The sequence below is a fragment of the Eulemur rufifrons genome, chromosome 2 (genome assembly GCF_041146395.1).
Source record: "Eulemur rufifrons isolate Redbay chromosome 2, OSU_ERuf_1, whole genome shotgun sequence".
Lineage (NCBI taxonomy): Eukaryota > Metazoa > Chordata > Mammalia > Primates > Lemuridae > Eulemur > Eulemur rufifrons.
This window is the reverse complement of record NC_090984.1, coordinates 58,155,398-58,179,402: the sequence shown is the minus strand read 5'-3', so window position 1 is coordinate 58,179,402 and position 24,005 is coordinate 58,155,398. Positions and strand designations below refer to the sequence as shown.

General features: G+C 40.2%; 1 protein-coding gene across 1 annotated transcript; it reads left to right on the top strand.

Annotated features, from left to right (window-relative positions):
- Positions 1–1,504: 1,504 nt before the first annotated feature.
- TTC5 (tetratricopeptide repeat domain 5) lies at positions 1,505–18,302 on the top strand. The gene is made up of 10 exons (XM_069462771.1): positions 1,505–1,555; positions 5,462–5,594; positions 6,515–6,726; positions 7,459–7,609; positions 8,394–8,485; positions 10,391–10,447; positions 10,986–11,132; positions 11,311–11,525; positions 15,302–15,446; positions 17,775–18,302. Exons 1-10 carry the CDS (start codon positions 1,505–1,507, stop codon positions 17,892–17,894), a joined length of 1,323 nt encoding a protein of 440 aa, XP_069318872.1. The 3' UTR covers positions 17,895–18,302.
- Positions 18,303–24,005: the final 5,703 nt, after the last annotated feature.

Here is a 24,005-nt window from a genome sequence, read left to right as displayed (position 1 = left end):
CTTCATCAGGAATATACAGTATAAGATCTCTTCATTTTTTTTTTTTTTTAATTATACCCCAAAGTTAAAAGAATGAAAAATCTTGACTTAAAAGTTTTAAGGCCAAGAGCGATGGCTCACACCTGTAATCCCAGCACTTTTGGGAGGCTGAGGTAGGAGGATTGCTTTAGATTAGGAGTTTGAGACCAGCGTGGGCAACACAGTGAGACCTTGTCTCTACAAAAAATAAGAAAAAAGCTGGAGTGGTGGTGCGCGCCTGCAGTCGCAGCTGCTTGGGAGGCTGAGGCAAGAGGATTACTTGAGCCCAGGAGTTGGAAGCTGCAGTGAGCTATGATCACGCCACTGATGAAAGAGAGTGATCCCCATCTCTATAAAAAAAAGAAAAAACCATTAAAATATTTAAAAAGTTTTAAAACATCCCTCCTTGTTTCATAGCCAATGACACGGATTTTATAGATTACAGTACAAAGTATTTTCCTTCCCTATGCAGTTTATATTTTGTTGGAAAATGGTTTGAGGAAATGATATTATGTACATTTATGGTTTCTGCCTTGAACGTTTTACTTCTGTTAGGTTCCCAGAATCAGTTTGAAGTACAAGTAAACTACAGTTAAAACTGAAAAAGTAAAGAGAAACTGTCAGAAATATTACATGGAACTTTAAAAAGTTATTTGAGTTTAATACATTCATATGGTACAAATTCAAAGGATACAAAAAAGACAGTGAAGAGTCTCCCTTCCACCGGTGCCCCCTAGCCACTCCCACTCTTTGGAAGCAAGTGTTTATTGTTGCCAGTGTCTTGTGTCTCTTTCCAGAGATAGTCTTATGTAGAAGCAAAAATTTTTTGTTTAAAAATTGTGTTTATTTTTGAATAGGTAATACATGTAGATGGCAAAAAATTCAAAAAGATACACAGTGAAAAGAATTTTGGCTCACCCACAACTTCCAGTTGCCCCTTTTCCCTCTCTAGAGATAGTCATTGTTTCTTATAAGTCCTTCCGGAAAAAGTCTATGGTGTATAGTATGATGGCTTTTATAGTACCATCCCCAGTATAGTATATTTATTAGGATAGCACATTAAAAATGATAAAATTACTCATACAGAAAATCACTGCAAGTCTGGAAAAAATTCAGACAACTAAGTTACCGTTGTACCACATTCCGTTCAAAATTTCAAACAACACAGACATGCACTGTCTTAACCTGCCTTTTTGGGGGTATTATAATCTTGGTATTAAATAAGTAGGAAGATATGAAACAAAAATATACCTTTAATCAAGCTGAGAATATTTTGTTTCCAGGATCGAGGAAAGAAACTATGAACTCAAAAGTGTGGAAAGTCTCCCTTTGTGCTATATAGGCAAAAAAGTTGGTTTGGAGGAAAGCCCTTCAGGTGCAGGTAAGCCTCCAGAGCCCTAGATGTCGCTGTGGCTCCACCATGAGAGTGGGCATGAGTCTCTGTGGTTATAAAGTTGTGGGCAGAGAGGCTTAGAGTGGCTGGGAAATGATGGCTGATGAAGAGGAAGAAGTCAAGCCGATCTTGCAGAAATTGCAGGTGGGGCCATAGATTAAAATCCGTAGGTGCTTTTGTTGCTTGGAAAGAAGCGGTTTATTCAGTGCCTGGGAATTTCTTGGCGCATATACGGCGCTGCCTGCGTCTGTGCGGTTACTATAACAACTCCCGAGGGTGCAGCCGCAGCCAGCCAGGGCAGCCTCCCGGGCCAGGAGAGGAGTGCAGCCGTGTGCTGGAACCTCCTTCTGCTGTACTGACTGCGCTTTAATTTCAGTCCTGTTTGGAAGAGGATTCGTGGCTCCTAATTTATTCATGTATATTTTTAGAGGAAGTTTTTTCTCCTCGATTTGTCCATAACAAACAGCATATATATATGTGTGGGTGTGCAATATATACGGCAGATTGGCATGAACTGTTATTACATGTTGTTTTGATCACTACAAAGTCCATTTCTTTAACACTTCTCTCCTTTGAAATTGGCAACAATACCAGTAATGGCCTGCCCCGCAAGTATCTTGGTTAGTCCCCTTAGGACGTCACAGTTTTGATTTTTTTGAACATGTGTAATCCCAGCAGACCCCAGTCTGATGCAGAGGGGTCCAGACTCCACGTAGTTCACAGGTGACTGTGTTTCTGACTAGGACTAGTCTTTTGTACATGGTAGGTAGGAATTAACTAGTTGGCGCTTTACCTTTGTTTTAATGAGCCAAGATTTTCCTTATACCTGAGGAACTCAGTTCTTTATGTTCTAAAACAGCCTAGAATTTAAACATTAAAACCGTCACAGGCTTGTAACTTGCTTAAAGGTGTCTAACTTGCAGATTTAAACATTAGTGAGATTTCTTTGTTTCTAGGTTAAAAGAGTAACACTCTTTAGAGTGTGGGCTTGGCTTCACTTCCAACTGACTTGAATTAACTTCATTTTATTCCCTAGTTGTGACTGGTTGAAATCAGAGATTATCAGTCCTGGCTCCATATTAGAAACATTGTGTATATATGTTTGTGTATGTACAGAAAAAAAATCTGAAAAGGTATACTAAAGAGTGGTTATCCTTAAGGTTGTTTGGAGTGATTATGAGGAATTTTTTTACTTTGTTTGTTTGTTTGTTTTGAGACAGAGTCTCTCGCTCTGTCACCAGGGCTAGAGTGTAGTGGTGTCATCATAGGTCACTACAACCTCAAACTCCTGGGTTCAAGCGATCCTCTGGCCTCAGCCTATAGCTAGGAGTACAGGCGCATGCCACCACGCAGGGCTACTTTTTCTGTTTTTTGTAGAGAAGGGTCTTGCTCTTGCTCAGGCTGGTCTTGAACTCCTAGTCTCAAGCAATCTTCCCACCTTGGCCTTCCAAAGTGCTACGATTACAGGTGTGAGCCACCACGCCCTGCCAACTTACTGTTTTTTACATGTATAATGTCTATTTGCGTTTTAACAATTTATGTGTATTGATTTTGCCATGAGAAAAAATTTACTCAAAATGCAACAGTTTCTTGCATGTTTGCTTTAACAACTAAAAACAGACAATAAGACCCCTCTCTAAAGCTCTTAATTTGAAGCCATGATGATTGCAGGACAAAAGGAAATTGGTTGTAATTTTCCATGAGAACTGCCTTTTCTAGGATTCATTTGTGGTACATGCCCTAAGCAGCTTGGGACAGGATACTTGGGGTATCTTGGGGTGGTGGAGTAGGTGCAGGAATGGAATAAAGGAGTGAAGTAGAGAAGAGGAAAAGGATTAGATAGTGATGTTGCTCTCTATGGAAATGGTGGTAAGCTTTGATTTCATTGTTACAGACATTGTAGGGTAGAAGGAATATATAAAAGGATATTTCTCAAAGTGTGTTTTACCATTTTCATTACCATCATTCGGGGTGCTTGTTAAGAATGCAGAATTCTTAGTTCTGCTAAACTACTAAAATCAGAATGTCTACAGGCTGGGTCCTGGAAATAATATAATAAAATCTGAAAAGTACTACTGCAGAGGGTGCTAGTCCATTCTCTTCATTCTGGCAAGGATTTTAAATTAGGTATAGCATATATGTATTAGTTAGAACATGGATGATTGATTAATTAATTCAATCAGTATATTTAATGAGAGCCTATCCTGTCTCAAGCCCTGTTCTAGTGTTCAGGAATAGCTCTAAACAAAACAGATAAAGTCCCTTCCATCATGGAGCTTACATTTCAGAGGTGAAGACAGACAATAGACACTGAATAGGCAGCATAATTTCAAATGATAAATACTATGAAGAAAAATAAGAGTGTGATTTAATAGTGGAGGAGATGAGGAAGGAGTTACTTTGGGTAATTAGGGAAAACTTCTTTGAGAAGTTAATATTTGAGCTGAGATCTAAATGATCATGAGGAATGAGTCATGCGGAGATCTGGGAAAAGAGTGTCCAGGCTTGGGGAAAAGGCCTCCAGGTGGGATTGAACATCATGAATTTGAGAAACTGCATGAAGGTCATTGTGGCTTGAGTATTGCAGGAGGGAGAGGGGTAAGAATTGAAGTTTGTGGCAGGGTAGGTGGTGAGTCAGATCATACAGTCTGCTAGGTCATGACAAGGAGTTAGATTTTCTTCTGTCTGTAATAGGAAACTATTTTAGTATTTGTGATATGATATACATTTTTATAAGGTCAATCTGAGTGTGGTGAGGAGAGTGAGAGAGATTAGAATCAAGATGATCAGTTAAGAAGCTATTGCAGTAGTCCGGGCAAGTAATGAAGCTGATGTAGTTCAGGATGATCATAGTGGGATGGAGACAAATGGGTGAATTTAGGATGAGCTGTGGAGGCAGTTCATAAGACTTGATTCTATGTCTCTGCTGCTGTCTATTCAGTTTCAGGAAAGGATAGATACAGATTGAATATCCCTTATCTGAAATGCATAGGACCAGAAGTGTTTCAGATTTTGGATTCTTTCAGATTTTGAAATATTTATTATATATAAATGAGATATCTTGGGGATGGGACCCAAAGATCTAAACGTGAAATTTAGTTATTTATGTTTCATATATACCTCCTACACATAGGCTGAAGGTAATTTTATATGGCATTTTTGGTAATTTTGTGCATGAAACAAAGTTTTGACTGCGTTTTTTGACTGTGACCCATCACATGAGGTCAGGTGTGGAATGTTTCACTTGTGGTATCATGGTGATATTCAAAAAGCTTCAGATTTTGGAGCATTTTGGGTTTTGGATTTTCTGATTAGGGATGCTCAACCTGTATTGGAAAAACTTTGCCTAAAATACAACAGGAAGACTCAGAGGCATTTCAAAGAGGAGAGAGAATATTTACTTGTAAAAAACGCATGAGAGCCAGAAGATGACTTGACAAAAACAAAACAAAACAAAAACCACAATAAGCATTTAAAGAAACAAAACCCTGCAAAAATACCAAGGTTACCAAGTTCAGATTGGTTTGTTCATGGTGGGAAACGACACCTTTCTAGCACGTTTATCATGTTCACAAAGGTCATGTTGTATTTTCAGGTATCATAGGAAAAATCAGCGGTAAAATTGTTTTTGTTAGGAAGTCCAGTTTTAAGGGTAAATTTCAAAGTATTATTCTTTGAAGACCAGAACCAGGTAGAATAATCTTGTTAACTTTTGGTTTATCTCAGGTTGCAAAGTATTTCCCTTCTGACTGTGGTATGTGAAGTGCTTAGTCATATTAGAAGCCCTACTGGGGCTGGGAGAGACAGAACTGTCATTATGGTGCGGAGACTGGTAGGGGACAACTTGGGACCATGAGAGTGGGCCTTGGGCACTGGTTGCTTTTCCTCCTGATCTTTGGCATTTTGATAGACCTGTCTACCTGCCTACTGTGCCATTCCTAGGTGAGGTAGGAGAATTAGTGTTTCTAGGCCAAGAGCTGGCATGGCTAGCCAATTTCAAATTTTCTTGTCCAGTCTCTCTACTTAATGGTACCATTCTTATACTTCTAGGAACTGGTGGATCAGCTCTATTCATTTCGAGACTGCTATTTTGAGACTCATAGTGTTGAGGATGCTGGGAGGAAGCAACAGGATGTGCGGGAAGAGATGGAGAAGACCCTGCAGCAGATGGAGGAAGTAGTGGGTACGACTCCTAAAGAATGTGCAACCTCCTGCCCTTCACTGAAATGTGATAGAGTTTTGCTCTCTCTCTGTAGACTCTTTGGTATTCTATTTGTGGCTGCTATAGGATTGTACAACAGAATATTTCTTCTAAGGGCCCCTGTGCAGGAAGGCAACCTTTCATTCTCTAAGCTACTTTTCCTAAAATTTGATTATAGCAAATCTCATGAAATAGAAGAACATACTTGTTCGAACTATTGCAGTAATTTTCTTAACTGACCTTTCTGCTTCTAATTTCTTTTACTGTCAGGTCAACTTACTTAATGACCATAGCTACGGTTATCTTTCTAGATCATTACTTCATGCATTTAATGTTATCCTATTGCCTGCCTCTTTGCTCAAGCATTTTTAAAGATTCCTTCTATTAACTAGGTGAAGTCTAACCCCCTTCTTAACCTGGTATTCAATTCTCTATTTTCTCTGTTTTCTACTCATTTCTGACTACACACTTATAGAGGAACTTTCTGTTTCATCTAGGTTGAACCATCTATTCTTCCATGAACATGCCACATGTATTTCTGCCCCTGTGTCTTTGTTTATATCATTTTCCAACCTGGAGGGTCTTGTCTTTTCTTCTCTTGACTTTCTAAAGCCCATTCATTTGGTATACGCCATGTGCTTCTTTTCATTGTTTTAATTTTCCATGTCTCTGCTTTGTCTTCTCCACCAGATTATGGTGCTTTCTGTGTTCCCCATTTACCTAATGTAGTACTCTGCTCATGGTAAGCTTTCAATAAATGTTTTGTTGATAAAGATTTTCCTCAATTCTTTTCATTCCTAGAACTGGCATGCAGTCATTCTTTGAGAGAAAGCGTCCTGGTCTTTAACTTTAAGACTGCCTGAGTTTTTCCATTTTCCTTTGTCTCTTTCCCTTCCTGCTAGGTTCGGTCCAGGGCAAAGCGCAGGTTCTAATGCTAACTGGGAAGGCACTGAATGTGACTCCTGACTATAGCCCTAAGGCTGAGGAGCTTCTGTCAAAGGCTGTGAAGCTGGAGCCTGAGCTGGTGGAAGCCTGGAACCAGCTGGGTGAGGTGTACTGGAAGAAAGGAGATGTTGCAGCTGCCCACACCTGCTTCTCAGGAGCCCTCACACATGTGAGTCGCCTGCTATCCCCTCAGAAAACACAGATGGGAAGAATGATATTCCCTTGATTCTATGAATTTCCCTATGATGTGAATACCATAGTAGTACTGAGTTTGAACTAGAACAGAATCAGAAGGGAAGAACGGTTGGGGAGTAGACCTGGATGAGGAAAATAGGGACGGGGGCTGGGAAAGGAGGAAGGTGATGGGATCAGGTTCAGGGGTAGATAAATAGTGAAGGAAAGTTAGCAACCAAACTGATCCCTGTTGATAGGATTCAAGATACAGATAGCAGCAAGAATTAAGATGAAAACTTGGCCAGGCGTGGTGGCTCACGCCTGTAATCCTAGCACTCTGGGAGGCTGAGGCAGGAGGATCACTCAAGGTCAGGAGTTCAAGATCAGCCTGAGTAAGAGCGAGACCCCATCTCTACTAAAAATAGAAAGAAATTAGCTGGGCAACTAAAAATATATAGAAAAATTTAGCCGGGCATGGTGGCCACATGCCTGTAGTCCCAGCTACTCGGGAGGCTGAGGCAGGAAGATTGCTTGAGCCCAGGAGTTTGAGGTTGCTGTGAGCTAGGCTGACGCCACGGCACTCTAGCCTGGGCAAAAGAGTGAGACTCTGTCTCAAAAAAAAAAAAAAAAAAAAAAAGATGAAAACTTAGATTTAGGAGAAGGATTGAGGTCATGAAAAGGGGAAGTAGAATCAGGAAGGTTGAGTGCATGTCTTTTCCATTTGCAGTGCAAGAACAAAGTCTCCTTGCAAAACCTGTCAATGGTGCTTCGCCAGCTACGGACTGACACTGGGGATGAACATTCTCGCCACGTCATGGACAGTGTCCGACAGGCTAAGCTGGCTGTGCAGATGGATGTCCATGATGGCCGCTCCTGGTGTGAGTTCTCTCAAAAGATCTCCAGCAAGTTTCTAGAGCAGTGGTTCTCAACCATGCATTCATCTGAAACCCATCTTTTGAGTCTGACTCTAGGGGTTAAGCTGGGGCATCTTTGTTTTGAAGACACCTGAAAGGTATTTTGGTGAACCACTATTCTAGGAACTCTTGGATCTTTTGATCCAAGATTATTATTTATTTATTTATTTATTTATTTTTGAGACAGAGTCTCGCTTTGTTGCCCAGGCTAGAATGAGTGCTGTGGCGTCAGCCTAGCTCACAGCAACCTCAAACTCCTGGGCTTGCGCGATCCTACTGCCTCAGCCTCCCAAGTAGCTGGGACTACAGGCATGTGCCACCATGCCCGGCTAATTTTTTCTATATATATTTTTAGTTGGCCAGATAATTTCTTTCTATTTTTAGTAGAGACGAGGTCTTGCTCTTGCTCAGGCTGGTCTCGAACTCCTGACCTCAAGTGATACACCCGCCTTGGCCTCCCAGAGTGCTAGGATTACAGGCGTGAGCCACCGTGCCCGGCCTTGATCCAAGATTAGAGACTGATATTTTCACATAAGCAAGGCTGGGCTTTTGTGTAGTCTGTTTGAATTTTTCTTTGAGGTCCATGTTTGTCTCTCTATCCTAGTGGAATTTTGGGTATACTAAATATAATGTCATTTCAGGTTTGGGTCAAATGTGGGCCTTTCAAGTAGACTTTTGAAGGTGACCAAAATAATTCATATCTTGAACTTAGGCCCTGAGAAGATCCACCGCTGTGTTTCTCTTTCAGATATTCTGGGGAATGCGTACCTTTCTCTTTACTTCAATACTGGTCAGAACCCTAAGATCTCCCAGCAAGCCCTCAGTGCCTATGCCCAAGCGGTAAGTACTTATGGTCACCCAGGCCAGATAAATAGGGGCAGCAACAGAAGCAAGAGCACCATTCAGTCTTCCTAGTGGTCCTTTAGCAAGCAGCATGGGCAGTGTTTGCTGGCATCCCATGTGTGTGGTTTTGCAAAGATGTGTTTGCAGAGGTGACATTTCTTCTTATATCTTAAGTATTAGGAACCACTTGCAGTGTGGTGCATGGGTGCTAGACAGCTCCTTGACACAGGTCCAGGTTTCTTACAGGCATGTATAACCAAATTGCTGAGCTTGCCTCAACATGTTCATCTTTTTCAATGGGAAAAAAGCTTATAAAGTCTATTAAAATAATGTTTACTAATATTTTTGTACATTCATTCTAAAGAAGAATGAAAACTCTAATACTCAAGTGTAAATTAAGTGCTATCACCAAATTAACCATCAGATAATTTGGCTCTGGATTTTCCATGCGCTAGAAGAGAAAATGATATGCAGCCTCTTCTGCGTCATTTCCTAGGAATTATAATATTCACTGGTGTTCATGGAGCTTTGCTTAGGCTTTCAAGCCATTTTTATATCAGTGGACACTTGCATAGGGCTTTCCTTCAGCTTTGGAGTGCCTGATTGCTCCCTGTTAGATGGTTCACATTAGCTTTCTGAGCACTTTTTATCTAGCCCTCATGTTCACCTTTCTTCTTTTGCTTTCTTGCTTCTCTTGACATAGAGAATTGCTTTTTAACTTTTCATTACTTACCTGATCTTTGTGGCAGAATAAAGAATACAACTACCATATATTCATGTTTGCAGTTCAGGGACTGCTGTTTTTTTCAATCTGGGAAATTTAAAGACTAATTTCTTAATTTGGTTAATGTTTACATTTTAAAGAATAGTATGGTGTATATTTTCAAAATTTTATATTTGGCTTCTACTAAATAATTGCTTTTTATAATAACTCTTACTTTTTTTATCCAGACCTGCATTTTTAAACATACCTGAACTAACCATTTAAACAGTTTAAAAAAATTTTTTTTGTTTTTACTTTTTTTTATTTTGACAGGGTCTCACTCTATCACCTAGGTTAGAGTGCAGTAGCATGATCATAGCTCACTGCAACCTCAAACTCTTAGGCTCAAGCGGTCCTCCCACCTCAGCCTCCCGAGTAGCTAGGGCAACCGGTGCACTCCGCCATGCCCGGCTAATTTTAAAAAATGTTTAAAAATTACAGACAGTATCTCACTATGTTGCCCAGTCTGGTCTTGAACTCCTGGCCTAAAGTGATCCTTCTGCTTGTCCTTCTGAAGTGCTGGGATTACAGGTGTGAGCCACTGCACCTGGCCCATTTAAACAATTTTAATTCATGTTGTTTGTACTTTCACAATGTGCCAGACAATGAATAGAATTAAAATAAAATGAACATAGTCATGAACATAGCCAGCAGTTTTTTCACAGTGCATTTCTCTGTCCTCTCCTGTGGTGTCTGGCTATTTATTTTAATCAGAATCAGAATTTGGCTTTCCATGTGTGTTTTAAGGGAGCTTAGATGTAGAAACATGATTCTGCATGTGTCTAGAGCTGGGCTCCTAGGCTTTCCTCATTTATTACCAGCATCTCAGTATTGAAAATTTTTTTTTTTATCAGAATGCTTTCACATATTTCTTCTTATTCTACCTTTATAATACTGTGTGGATAATTATAATCATATTTTAAAGTTGCACACATACAAAAACCCTTACATGCCTGAGGGTTCAGGGACTGAATAATATTCTACACAAGTAGTTATTGTGTGACAGTGTGGGTACAGGTAACATCTTGACAAAAAAGAAACTTCAATTTTTCTAGGAGGAAGAGGTCTAGGACATATTGGACATGGCAGTCCTTAAGGTTGAGACAGAATCCACTGATGACCTTTTTATCCAATTATAGGAGAAGGTTGACAGGAAAGCTTCCAGCAATCCTGACCTTCATCTGAACAGGGCGACGGTAAGACCTCTGGGGTGGTGGTCATCTGAAGGTCAAATAAAGGAGACATCTAGGCCTTAGCCTGTGAGCATAACTGAGTATACATAGAGAGAAGGATGGGTCCAAACTGCAAGAGGAAAGCCACGCTATTTGTAGGAAGAGCTAGCTCAGTTTGACTCCAGTGTCCAGTGGAGTCACTGGAGGGAAAGTAGCAGGGGCTGAGGAGGTGGGAGAATACGTAGAGAGTCGGGGGATGGTTTAGAAGGCTTCTAAAATATTACATATAAATATAAAGGTAGAGTGACTCAATATATGCAGCTTAATAAATTTTAGAATTTGGAAATTAGCTTCTTTGAAATAATTCCATCTTTGGGGTTGTGATCACCATGGTCAGGAGGAAGGATGTAAGGTGTTCAGGCTGTTCATGGTAGGACAGGAAAATAACTGGGAAGGAAAAGTTTATTTTTCTAGATTCTTAGCTCATTGCGCCATTGTTCCCTTGGCATAGTTTGTTTGGATGCATTTATGATTGGGAGGTTTTTGGTTACTTCTTGTACAGTTACATAAATATGAAGAGAATTATGGGGAGGCCCTGGAGGGCTTCTCTCAGGCTGCAGCCCTGGACCCTGCCTGGCCAGAGCCCCGGCAACGAGAGCAACAACTGCTGGAATTCCTGGATAGACTAACCAGTCTCCTTGAGAGCAAGGTAAAGATGTCTAAAGGGCTGAATCCTACTCTGTTTCTGTTACTGGTCAATAAAATAAAAATAGAATAGGTTTAGGAGGTAGTGACCCTATGGAAGTGGGCAGGTAGGAGGGAAGGACTAGATTCTCAAGGAAGATGACTAATTTCTAGCTTCTTATCCATTTCCCCTTCCTTTGCAGGGAAAGATAAAGACCAAAAAGCTGCAGAGCATGCTGGGAAACTTGCGCCCAGCCCATCTAGGCCCTTGTGGTGATGGGCGCTATCAGTCAGCCTCCGGGCAGAAGGTGACCCTGGAACTCAAGCCACTGAATGTGCTGCATCCGGGTGTGAACAGTGGTGCTGTGGTCCTGGGAAAGGTGGTGTTTAGCCTTACCACGGAGGAGAAAGTCCCCTTGTGAGTTTCTTTTGGCTTTCCCTTTTTTCACCCTTCTGAACTAGGCTCTCACTGCCTGGTCTTTCTCTGGCAATCGAGGACATTGTTAGTGGTCACAGATCAGTGTCTTCTGATTCCCTTCTGTGACTGTCCCATGAGTAGTTATTGGCTAGGTGATGTCTAATAACCTCTTGATCAGAGGCTTTGTAGATTCTACCACTGCCCATTTCTCCCCCTGAGTTTGGTGATATGTGGATTTCTACTTCCATAGCTGAAACTTGACAGGACATGTTTTTTTATCAGATGATAACCTCAAAATTTTCCTATGCCTTTGTGTTTTCATGATTATAGAAGTTGAAGGAGGACAAATTCTTAATCCTGTTTGGATTTAGGAATGCTTAGGCAGTTCTGGAAGGTGGGCTTTGAGTTCGAATTTAAGGCCTGGTTGGGAGATTGTCTCAGACATTCAACGAATAGTTATTGAGCATCTAGTATGTGTGTTGTAGGGAGTGAGGGAAATAAAAAGAAATGTAAAGGACCCAGGCAAAGGATGCTCACAGTCAGCAGAGGAGATGAATTAAGAATATTCATTTAGACGGCCGGGCGCGGTGGCTCACGCCTGTAATCCTAGCACTCTGGGAGGCCGAGGCGGGTGGATCGCTCGAGGTCAGGAGTTCAAGACCAGCCTGAGCAAGAGTGAGACCCCGTCTCTACTAAAAATAGAAAGAAATTATATGGACAACTAAAATACATATATATATACAAAAAATTAGCCGGGCATGGTGGCGCATGCCTGTAGTCCCAGCTACTTGGGAGGCTGAGGCAGTAGGATTGCTTAAGCCCAGGAGTTTGAGGTTGCTGTGAGCTAGGCTGACGCCACGGCACTCACTCTAGCTTGGGCAACAGAGTGAGACTCTGTCTCAAAAAAAAAAAAAAAAAAAAAAAAAAGAATATTCATTTAGAGAATTTTTAGATTTTGAAAAATTAGGGTTTAGTGAATGCCATTATCACTCCTTGGTCCTTTACTCACTTTCTAACCCCTGGTTGACTGGTTTCCCTCTCCCCCTCCCCCCACTACCAAAGTTGTTTTTTTCCTAGGATCACCAGTGTTTCTCTAGGCAACTGATCCAGTGGCTTCCACTACATGGATCCATAACATTCTGACCTATCTCTCAGTATTGCCTTTCATATCCCTTCTGTTCCATCCAAATTGAAATACTCACAATTCCCAGTGTATGTCTGAACTTTCTCCGTGGTATTTTCTAGAGGTGTGTGTATTTGGTGAGTTGAAGAGCAAGAAGATAGTTGAGAAAAGTTTACTTAACTAGAGCAGACCCTAGAGCTGAGAGGAATGAGAAACGGATATAGACAAAGGTAGCTTTCAGGGGACCTTGAGAACAAGTAAATATTTTGCCACTCCTTGTTTTCTCTTTTTCTGCCCAAATTTCTAAACTAAATGTTAGATTCCTAGGACTCTGTTTTTGTTCCTTTCCTCTTTTCTCTGTGTACCAGTTTGGCATGTAGTTGCCAACTTTGATCACTTGTCAGTGGTTGCCTGACAAACTACGTGGAAGGATTCTTAGGCTTTGACTGGGTTCGTCAGGAGAGTGCTGTGCTTGAGTGCAGTGTTTCCTGTGAATTCAGGTGTGCCAAGTGATGGCATGAGCACTTCACCATCTCATCTATAGATCATCCTGCTTGGTGATGTCATACAATCCCAAGGCTTTGCTTTGGCTGCTTCCTCTATGCTCACAGGTATACCTCCAGCCCAGGCTTCATTTCCAGGTTTTGGATCCTTATATCCAACTGCTGCCAGGCTCTAGTCAGAAATCTCTAACTCAGTATATTCAAAATATTCACCTTACCTTTCTCTGTAAACCTGTTTCTCCTCCTTGGATTCCCTGTTAATGAATGGTACCACTTCTCCACTCAGTTAATTAAGACTTCTGGAAGTTGTTCTAGACTTCTCCATCCTCCTGCATTGAAGCAATCACAAAGTCTTGTAGGTTTGTGTTTTTGTCCCTCCTTCTCTGTCTCTACTACCTTAATTCAGCCCCTTATCATTTCTCCAAACAGGTCTCTCTGACTCTCTAGTTTTCCTCCAGTGTTCCACAGTGCTGCCAGAGAAGTGTTTTTCAGATATAAATCTGACCGTTGCCCCTTCTTATTTAAGATCTCTTACTGGTACTGAGTACTTATTTGGGGATAGAGTTTGAACTCCATGTCTTAGCTTAGCACTCAATGTCCTTCATGATTTGTTCCCTGCATCTCTTTTCATTATCTTCTGTCACTTTCCCACATGTACCCTTTGTCCCAACTATGAGACTGTTTTGTATGTTTCAAAGAAGAGCTATTTTCATGGCTCTGTGCCTTACATAAAATTACTTTGCCTGGCTAAGCCTCCCACTTCTTGATGTAGCTAACTTTTCACCTCAACATTTTGTTATTAAAATTTTCAAACATATAGCAAAGTTGAAAGAATATTACAGTGAACATCTGTGTACTCAACCACTTGTATTCTACCATGAACATTTTACTAAGTTTATCACATATCTATCTATCTATCAAAGCAAGTTACAGAGATCAGTATACTTTCCTTTAAATACTTTAACATATAATCATTAATTGAGTTCAGTATTTACAACTTTTTCAATGTAAAATTTGCATAGAGTGAAATGTACAAATCTAAGTGTGTATTTCTTAAGTTTTGACAAATGCATATATCTCTATAAACCAACACCCCCATCAAGATAGAGATCATCTGAAGTGAGGTATCACAAGAATGGAAGAATAGGCTCCACATGTACTCGCCATCAAACTGGCACTGACTGATCAACACTATGGTGCTCACATGGTAGTAATATTCTTCAGGGATTGGGGGGCTGGGGGGTGGGTAAAGTCATAACTAATGGACGCAGTGAGCACTGTAGGGGGAAAAGGCATGCCTCAAATCATGGTTTGGGTGTGGCAAAGTCATAACATGTAACCAAAATGCTTGTACCCCCGTAATATCCTGAAATAAATAAATAAAAAGAGATCATTACCTTCACCTCAGGAAGTCCCCTTATGCTCCTTCAAAGTCAATCTCTGTTCCTGTCCCCCTTAGAGTTTATTTTCCACTGAGGATTAGTTTTCCCATTTTAACCCAGCTAATTTTTCATCCTTTAAGATTCACTTTGAGGATCACCTCCTCAAGGGAATCTTTCCTACTTTCCAATTTTGATTTAGATATTTCTCCTCTGGGTTCCCACAGCCCAGCCTGTGGCTTCACTAAATTCAGCACAAGGGAAAAGCTATTCTAGCACCCATCATGCTGTACTGTAGGTGATGATTTTGTTTGACTCCTGCTAAACTATAGGTCATTCATAGTTGAACTGATATCTTACTGCTAAGCACAATGCTTGACACATACATAATGGTCAGTGAAAGTTTGTGAAATTAAACTAAATTGACAGTGATGGTTAGAGGCTTTGGTAACGGTATGATAGTTAAATTGATAGACCAGGAATAGTGTTACAGCTGTAACATTTTGGGCTAGTTCATCATTATTTGTTGTAGGCCTCAGTATGCATGTGTTGTAAATTCTTTGCAAAATGACAGATTGATGAGTTTAAGACAAATGTGAGCTTAGATGTACAAAGTGGATGATGGTACCTGTCATAGGTTTTCTAAGTAAGTAATTGAGAAAGCATTTGTTTATTTTGCTGGTATTGTGAAAACTACTATTTCTGTTCTTCTTTCCTGCCCACATGTCTTTTTTTCCCCCCTCTCTCTCCTAACCTATCTTAACTTGGCAGTACATTTGGCCTGGTAGATTCAGATGGACCTTGCTATGCCGTGATGGTGTATAACATGGTGCAGAGCTGGGGAGTGCTTATTGGGGACTCTGTAGCCATTCCTGAGCCCAACCTTCGGCTTCACCAAATTCAGCACAAGGGAAAGGTGAGTCATGGCTAGGATTCTCTTCCAATTCATGGGCTCTGAAAGTGGAACCAAGCCTATCTCTTTTTAAAAAATATGTATAGAAGTAACGCAGATGTGAGTGTGTGTACATGGTATATATATATGTGTGTGTATGTGTAATTTTTTTGGTATATGTATAGGTTAATTTTTTATATGTGTGTGTATATGCTATATATTTTTTTTATTAAAAAAGAGAAACTACTTGTAAGCAAAAATAAAGTAAAAGATGGACTGAGGTATTATCACTCAGATGTTACTACTGTTAACAGTTTGGTGTATATACCTGAAGTCTTATTTCCTTTCATAAATATATGTACACATATTCATATGTATATTTTAATCATAAATGGATATTATATACAAATATTTGTGAACATATTCTATGTTTTTATATATTTTACCACATCATTTTTGAATTGACACATAGTAGTGATGATGATAGTTAATATTTCCTGAACACTTAACTGAGTGCTAGACACTGTGTTAAGAGTTTAACTGCCAGCATTGCCTCATTCAGTCCTCACAAAAACCTTATGAGTGTAGGTATTTAACCACTTTTTTGCCTTTTAGATCAGGGGTTGGTAAACTGTGGCCCATTAACCAAATCTGACTGACTGCTTGTTTTTGTTGAGAATGGTTTCATTTTTAAATGGAAAAAATTAAAAGAAGTATAAAATTTTATAATACATGAAAATTATAGGAAATTTAAGTTTCAGTGTCCATAATAAAGCTTTATTGGAGCACAGCCACACTCCTTTGTTTGCTGTTGTCTGTGGCTGCTTTTGCACGACAGTGTCAGTGGTGGATCGTTCTGCAACAGAGACCATTTGACCAACAAAGCCTGAAATATCTACTCTCCAGCCTTTTACAGAAAAAGTTTGATGACCACAGATCTAGATTATTTCTAATTTTTTCCTACTATAAAAGTACTATGGTGAACACTTTTATATCTTTGCCCATATCCGTGATTATTTCCTCAAATGATTTGCTAATGTAGAATCCTGGGTCTAAAGGGTGTGCAGAATTCTAAGGATTTTGATACATACTGCCAGATTATTCTTTGGAAAGTTGTACCAGTTAGCTGTTATTACTGACAGTGAATGTGAGAAATTGTTTCCGTGCAGTTTTCATCACAACTTGTGGTAGAAACCTTTGAAAAATTGTTTGCTAATTTTACATGAAAAATATAGCATCAATACTGTTTTTTTTTTTGTTTTTTTTTTTTTTGAGACAGAGTCTCGCTCTGTTGCCCAGGCTAGAGTGAGTGCCATGGCATCAGCCTAGCTCACAGCAACCTCAAACTCCTGGGCTCAAGCGATCCTTCTGCCTCAGCCTCCCAAGTAGCTGGGACTACAGGCATGCGCCACCATTCCCAGCTAATTTTTTTTCTATATATATTTTTAGTTGGCAAGATAATTTCTTTCTATTTTTAGTAGAGACGGGATCTCGCTCTTGCTCAGGCTGGTCTCGAACTCCTGACCTCGAGCTATCCACCCGCCTCGGCCTCCCAGAGTGCTAGGATTACAGGCGTGAGCCACCGCACCCGACCTATCAATACTGTTTTAATTTATATTTTTTATAAATTGCCATTTTTGGTCACTTGCCCATATTCCTGTTAGGACTTTTAAAAAAATTGATTTATGAGAACTTTTTAATTTACTTTACTTTGACTTAAAAGAGCTTGCTTCACACTCTGGTGGAACAATATTTTTTGGGAGAAGATCTTTTAACAATATGTTTTACAACTTAAAATACACTTGAACTGATAATGTGAGCTAATATCTTTTTTATTGTTAGGAGACTAAGCATAATCTATACATTCTGTTTCTTCCTCTTGATATAAAAGGAAGAAGTAACTGTAATTTCTATTTGGCAGATCAGTTTAGGGCTGTATAGACACTTGGACTGAGAATTTCTCAGAATTTCCGCTGGCTCTGGCCGGCTGCTAGGTGTATTTAGTCGATTGTCAAAAAAACACTGTGGGAAAGGACAGATTGTGTGAGATGCTGGTTGCATCCTTTTGTTAGGCAGTGCCAGAAACCTGCCTTTTTTGAATCAGATAACTGTCCCATTCTTGTAGTGACACTACTGGTACCCTAACTGTCCCAGAGTTTCCTTCTGAAGATTAAAAACTTGGGGAAAATTATATCCCCTTTGTTAGCTCAGTTTTATCTAATGTGAGATGGAGGTAGGGGGTGTATATACTGGGAGCAGGGAGGCAGGGGAATTGCAAGTGGTATATCCTCATGCTGGAGTATTTTCCATCTTGGAATCTGTAATAAACCTAGATCTGTCTGCCTTTTCTAGGACTATTCCTTTTCCAGTGTTCGTGTGGAGACGCCCCTCCTGCTGGTGGTGAATGGGAAACCTCAGGGCTCCAGCAGCCAGGCTGCTGCCACAGTGGCATCGCGGCCACAGTGTGAATGATTCCCTGACTTGCGTGCTAAAGAGGGAGTGGAGTAGAGGAGATAAGCCCAAGGCACTCGGCAGCTGGACCAGACACATCTAGTGACTCAAGTGGGATGGGGGGATGTTTAAAATGAAGACTTACCTTCCTCTGCTCTGTAAGACACTTGTGTCTCTTCTGTCTCCCCATCACCACGTTCCAGTTCTCTCCAGGGCCATGTGCTCCCCTGGTATATTTCTCCTGCCTTGTTTACTGCTCTCTGTTTTAAGCTAAGAGCATGAAATTGGTAGAAGTGTTGGGATCTTGCCATGGGACAGAGTCCCCGAGGTTCCTGTTCTTGCCTCCTTCCTGAGCCTTGTGTATATATGATTTCAATATTTATTGCAAAGGGAGGGGGCTTAATTTTTTAATGGCCTGGTTTTTGAGCAATTTTTATTTTTAAAATTTAGGTCCTTCCCCATCTTTGGGGCTGGAACAGAATTAAATTTGTTTGGAAAAAAAATACCGTGTGGTTTGTCCTGCTTCATTCTTTTTAGGCTTGGATTCTTGGTTTTAGGATCACTTCAATCTATTGGAGTAATCGTCTCGAAGCTTGCCTTTTTTTGCGGTCACAACATAAAGGTGAACCGTTGCTACACCATATAGTTCTGTGTGACGAAAAATAGATTCTGGGAGACGCAGCCACTGAGTCGCTGGGCAGCTTCTGTTGCGTCAGCTGCGTGAGGGAACCCTCCGCGGCGTGTTATCGGCGCCGCCCGGGTTCTAGTGCGCCCGGTCGCCGGCAGAGCTCACGCCCGTGTCTCCCGGCTGGTCCCGGGTCCTGGCGCTGTCTCTATGGCGGTTCCGCCCGACGCGCAGACCGGGCCACAGCCGGTGGCCCAGCAGTCGGCTCATGAGGCACCTGCCGGACTTCTGCCGGGGCCAAGTGGTGCGGGGCTTCGGCCGCGGATCCAAGCATCTGGGCATCCCCACAGCTAACTTTCCTGAACAAGTAGTAGGTAATCTTCCAGCTGACGTACCCACTGGCATTTCTGATGGTTGGGCCAGCGATGGAAGTGGAGATGTCCACAAGATGGTGGTAAGCGTAGGATGGAACCCATACTACAAGAACGCAAAAAAGTCCATGGAAGCTCATGGTATGCGTAGCTTTAAAGAGGACTTCTATGGGGAAATCCTCAATGTGGCCATTGTTGGCTACCTCAGACCAGAAAAGAATTCATTTAATTCCTCTCTGTTGTTTTATGAAGTTTTATCATGTTGTTTTTTTCTTTCATTGTGACTTTTTTTAAAAATAATTTTTATAAAGATACAGGGTCTTACTCTGTCACCCAGGCTGGAGTGCAATGGCATGATCATAGCTCACTGTAACCTTGAACTCCTGGACTCAAGCCATTCTCCCACCTCAGCTTCCTGGGAGGACAGGCATGAGCCACCCTGTCTGGCTAATTTTTTTTTATTTTTCATGGAGACATATGTTGCCCAAGTTCATCTTGAATTCCTGGCCTCAAGTGATCCTTCCGCCTCAGCCTGCCAAAGTGCTGGAATTACAGATGTGAGCCACCACGCCCAGCGGAGTTGTGTGTATATTGTGATTTAAATGTATATATATTTTTTCTAATGAGTTTTAATTGGCCCAGCATCTTTTATTAAAGAATAAATCCTTTCCCTACTGGTCTTTAAAGCCCATTCTGTCTTTTAAAAAAAAAAAATTTTTTTTTAAGACAGAGTCTCACTCTGTTGCCCGGGCTACAGTGCCATGGCGTCAGCCTAGCTCACAGCAACCTGAAACTGTTGGGCTCAAGTGATCCTACTGCCTCACTCAGCCTCCCGAATAGCTGGGACTACAGGCATGCTCCACCATGCCTGGCTAATATTTTCTATATATATATATATATATATATATTTTTTTTTTTTTAGTTGTCCGGTTAATTTCTTTCTATTTTTTAGTAGAGACGGTGTCTTGATCTTTCTCAGGCTGGTCTCGAACTCCTGACCTTGAGCGATCCTCCCGCCTCGGCATCCCAGAGTGAACCACTGTGCCCGGCCACATTAAATCTTCTTATCCATGATTTTCTTATTATTCATTAAGTCTTCTCCAATATCTTTCAATATTTGAAAGGTTTTGTGTATCTTTTATTAGATTTATTCCTAGCTACTTTACAGTTTTTGCTGCTATAAGTAGTATTTTTGAAAATGACATTTGCTGACTGTGTATGAGAATAGAAGTAGAATTGGTTATTTTATATGTTTTTTGTAGCCATGACCTCTTTAGAACTCTTTCATTCTAATAATTTGTTGATTCTTTTGGGTTTTCTATGTACAAATAATGACTATTTTATGTCTTCTTTTCCAATCTTTATTTACTTATTCATTTATCTGCACTATTTAGGACCTCTAGTAGCTGAATAGAAGTGGTGATAGTAAGCATCCTTGTCTTGTTCCTATACTTAAGGAAAATACTTTCAATGTTTCATCATTAAGATATTTGTTGTATGTTTTTACATACACTTGTTCTTAGATACTATTTGTTTTGAGTTTTTATCAAAATATTTAAATTTTACCTAATGCTTTTTCTGCACTTATTGAAATGGCAAATGATTTTTTTCCCTTAATCTGTTAATGTGGTGAATTAGAGTGCTCAACTTTCAATCAATAAACCAAACTTGCATTCTTGGTACAAATGTTACTTGGTCAGGATATATTTTTTATACATTGCTGGATTAACTTGAGTAATATTTAGGATTTTGTATCTGTGAGTCACAAGTGATATTAGTTTATGAGCCTGTACTTTTTATTTCTTAATGTATTCTAGTCTGGTTTTGGTATCAAAATTGTATTAGCCTCATAAATGAGTAAAGAGTGTTTCCTCTGTTTATTTGAAGAGCTTATATAAAATTGGTTTATTTTATTTTTTTATTTATTTTGGGTAGAACTTACCTATGTAGTCATCAGTACCTGGCATTTTCTTATGGAAAGATTAACTATTGACTTAAATTCTTTAATGTTTATTGGATTGAATTATTCAAGCTTTCCTTTGAGTCAGTTTTGATATTTTACATTTTTCTAATAATTTATACATTTCATCTAAGTCTTCAAATTTGCTCATCTAAATATATGCTCATCGTGTTCTCTTGCCTGCCTGCCTTTCTTTCTTTCTTTCTTTTATTTTATTTTATTTATTTTTTTTTGTGGGAGCCTGCCTTTCTCCGTCAGGCCAATGCTGTCCAGGAAAGAATGTTCCTCTTCTGTCCGTGACCTGTCAGTCTGTTGAGAATTGGGGAACCACAATGCCTGGTACTGGCAGGTTTGTAGCCTTCATTCTTTCTAATCTTGATCTTTTATATTGAAGACAAAGATGCTATTTTTATTTTCCAATTTTCCAATGAAAATTGTGTCATTCTATGTATAAGCCAGAATCACATTCTCAATTTTCCTAGGATTTGGTTGGTTTTCAGCACACTCCCAGCTCCTAGCAGATTTGCATAGAGCAGGCAACCATGGGGGAAGTTCTCATAGAAAGCTGTGCATGTATATGTGGTGTGGGGTGACAGAATGGGGCATAAGTGGGAATATATGGGAAAAAGGAAACTGCTCTGGCTTCTTACTCCACATGGGAGATGGCATTGTACAGTGGGAAAGAGAATTAGATTTTTGCTCCCTAATTGTAACTTTTTCATTTATTTCAGGAAGTTAAATATACAATGATGTAAAATTAAAAAGTTTAAAAGAATATATAGAGAAAAAGCTTCATTTTCATTCCTGACCCTTAGTTCCCTCATTGGAGTAACTACTCAATTTTTTTTTTTCCTTTTTAAGATATTCTCTCTCTATATAAGCATAGTGGTGTATTGCTTAAAAAAACACAAGTAATGCTGCCTGTGTTATACTAGGCAAATCTCTTGAACTTCAGGATTAACTTCTTTAAATTCCTAAGTGGAAATACTTATACATACTTGGCAAAACCCACAGTGATTTTGTGGAAATCGATCAAGTAGTGTTTGTGAACATGATTTGAAGATCATCAGGTATTTTATAAGTACAGGATAGAGGGGAGGGTAGTCATGGAAGTTTTATCGTCCTACACAAAGGACAGTGAGTCACATGTGATCTAACTTGACAAGAGCGATTCTGAATTGGTAGCAGGGCTGTGTGTCAGCAGCCTTCTGGCTAACTCTACAGGGTATGCTTCTCACATGTCCCGTCCCTCTCATAGCATGTTGGGGTTTCCTTCATGGCTAATCAAGAGATACCACTTGCACCTTAATTGTCAGGTGTATATTCACTTGGGATAGGATGTGGAAATTTGCCAGAGTGTGGGACACCTCTGCCTCCCTCCTCCCCTTTACTCCCTCTTTGTGTTCAGGGAGTTAGTATTGGAACTTGGCTGATGCAACAGTTTGAGTCACTGTCCCTCAGTGCTGTGGGATCTACTCACTTTAATTGAGAGTTGCTGGAATCACTTCTCCCTCCCTCACTCTGAATTCCTTCTCTAATTGGCTCTCAGAGGACCCCAAGTCCTGCTAATCAACCAAGGCAGAGCTGCTGCAGAGAGCCCCAGACCAGCACCTGGGGACCTCAGGTTCTGCTGTGACTCTGCTTCTTTAAGTTTCTTTTCTAATCTGTTAAAACAACTTTGTCTCTGGAGTAGGCCTGGGAGAATAGGGTTCCTTTGGGCATTGCTTTCCCAGAGCTAGCTTGAATGGTGCTAACCTCTTCTGGACTTTGCCAGCTACTGTGTCCAACCTGAACCTTTTTGTCCCTGCTAGCAGAGAGGGGAGAAGATGGTATTCTGTTGAGGTGTCCAAAGTGGGGCTGGTGAATGATGGGAAAAATGAGTTGATGAAATAGCACATCATTTGTGGAATGTTGGCCTCAACATACTGGTCCACATACTGCTTCTCTATTAGCAAAAGGCCTTGTGGAAAGCCTACTTTGTCTGCTTCCGTTTTTCATTGCCCAAAGGAAGGTACATACTAGTTAGGCAGCTTTGGCCAATAATTATCAGGTTACATTAAAAAATTATTTTAAAAATAGACTTTATGTTTTAGAGCAGTTTTAGGTTCACAGCAAAATTGAATGGAAAATACAGAGAGTCCTCAAATATCTCCTCACTCACCTCATGCCCAGCCTTCCTCACTATCAACATCCCATACCAGAGTGGTGCATTTCTTATAATTGATGAACCCACATTGACGCATCATTATCACTCAAAGTCCATAGTTTAGGGTTTACTCTTGGTTTTGTACATTCTGTGGGTTTTGACAAATGTATACCGAATTGTATCCATTATAATGGTATCATACAGAATAGTTTTACTGCCCTAAAAATCCTCCATGTTGTACCTATCCATCCTTCCCTCCTCCCTATCCCCTAGAAACTGCTGTTTTTTTATTGGCTCCATACTTTTGCCTTTTCCAGGATGTCATAAAGCTGAAATTATGGAGTATGGAGCCTTTTCAGGTTGACTTCTTGGGTTACATTTTAAAGTGACATTTAAAAATAATTGATCTTACTCTGTTGCCCAGGCTAGAGTGTAGTGGCATCTTTAGAGCTCACCTCAAACTCCTAGGCTCAGGTGATCCTCCTGCTTCAGCCTCCTCAGTAGCTGGGACTACAGGCTTGTGCCACCACACCTGGCTAATTTTTTAGTAGAGATGGGGTCTTTCTCTTGTTCAGGCTGGTCTTGAACTGCTGAGCTCAAGCAATCCTACTGCCTTGGCCTCCCAGAGAGCTAGGATTACAGGTGTAAGCCACCACGCCAGGCATAAACATATAACTTTTTGGGGGGGCAAGGGCACTATACACAACCTAAACTTTTGTACCCCCACAATATGCTGAAATAAGAATTAAAAAAAAAGAAATGAGAAAAGAAAAAAATATTAGTTTTTAAGCTTGATATCGTTCATGCAATTCTTGATTAAGGCTTGAAATGATGATTTCTTCAACTTTAAGATAATCAGCATTGATGAGAAATGTTCTTTGCATAAGTACATGGTAGCAAATGGTAGAGGGTATATATTGCTTTTTCTATATTTCTATATTTTTCTATAATAGATATCTTTCTATTAATCGTAATTTAGATAATTCAGTTTTTTTTTTCTATTTGAGACAGAGTTTTACTCTGTTGTCTC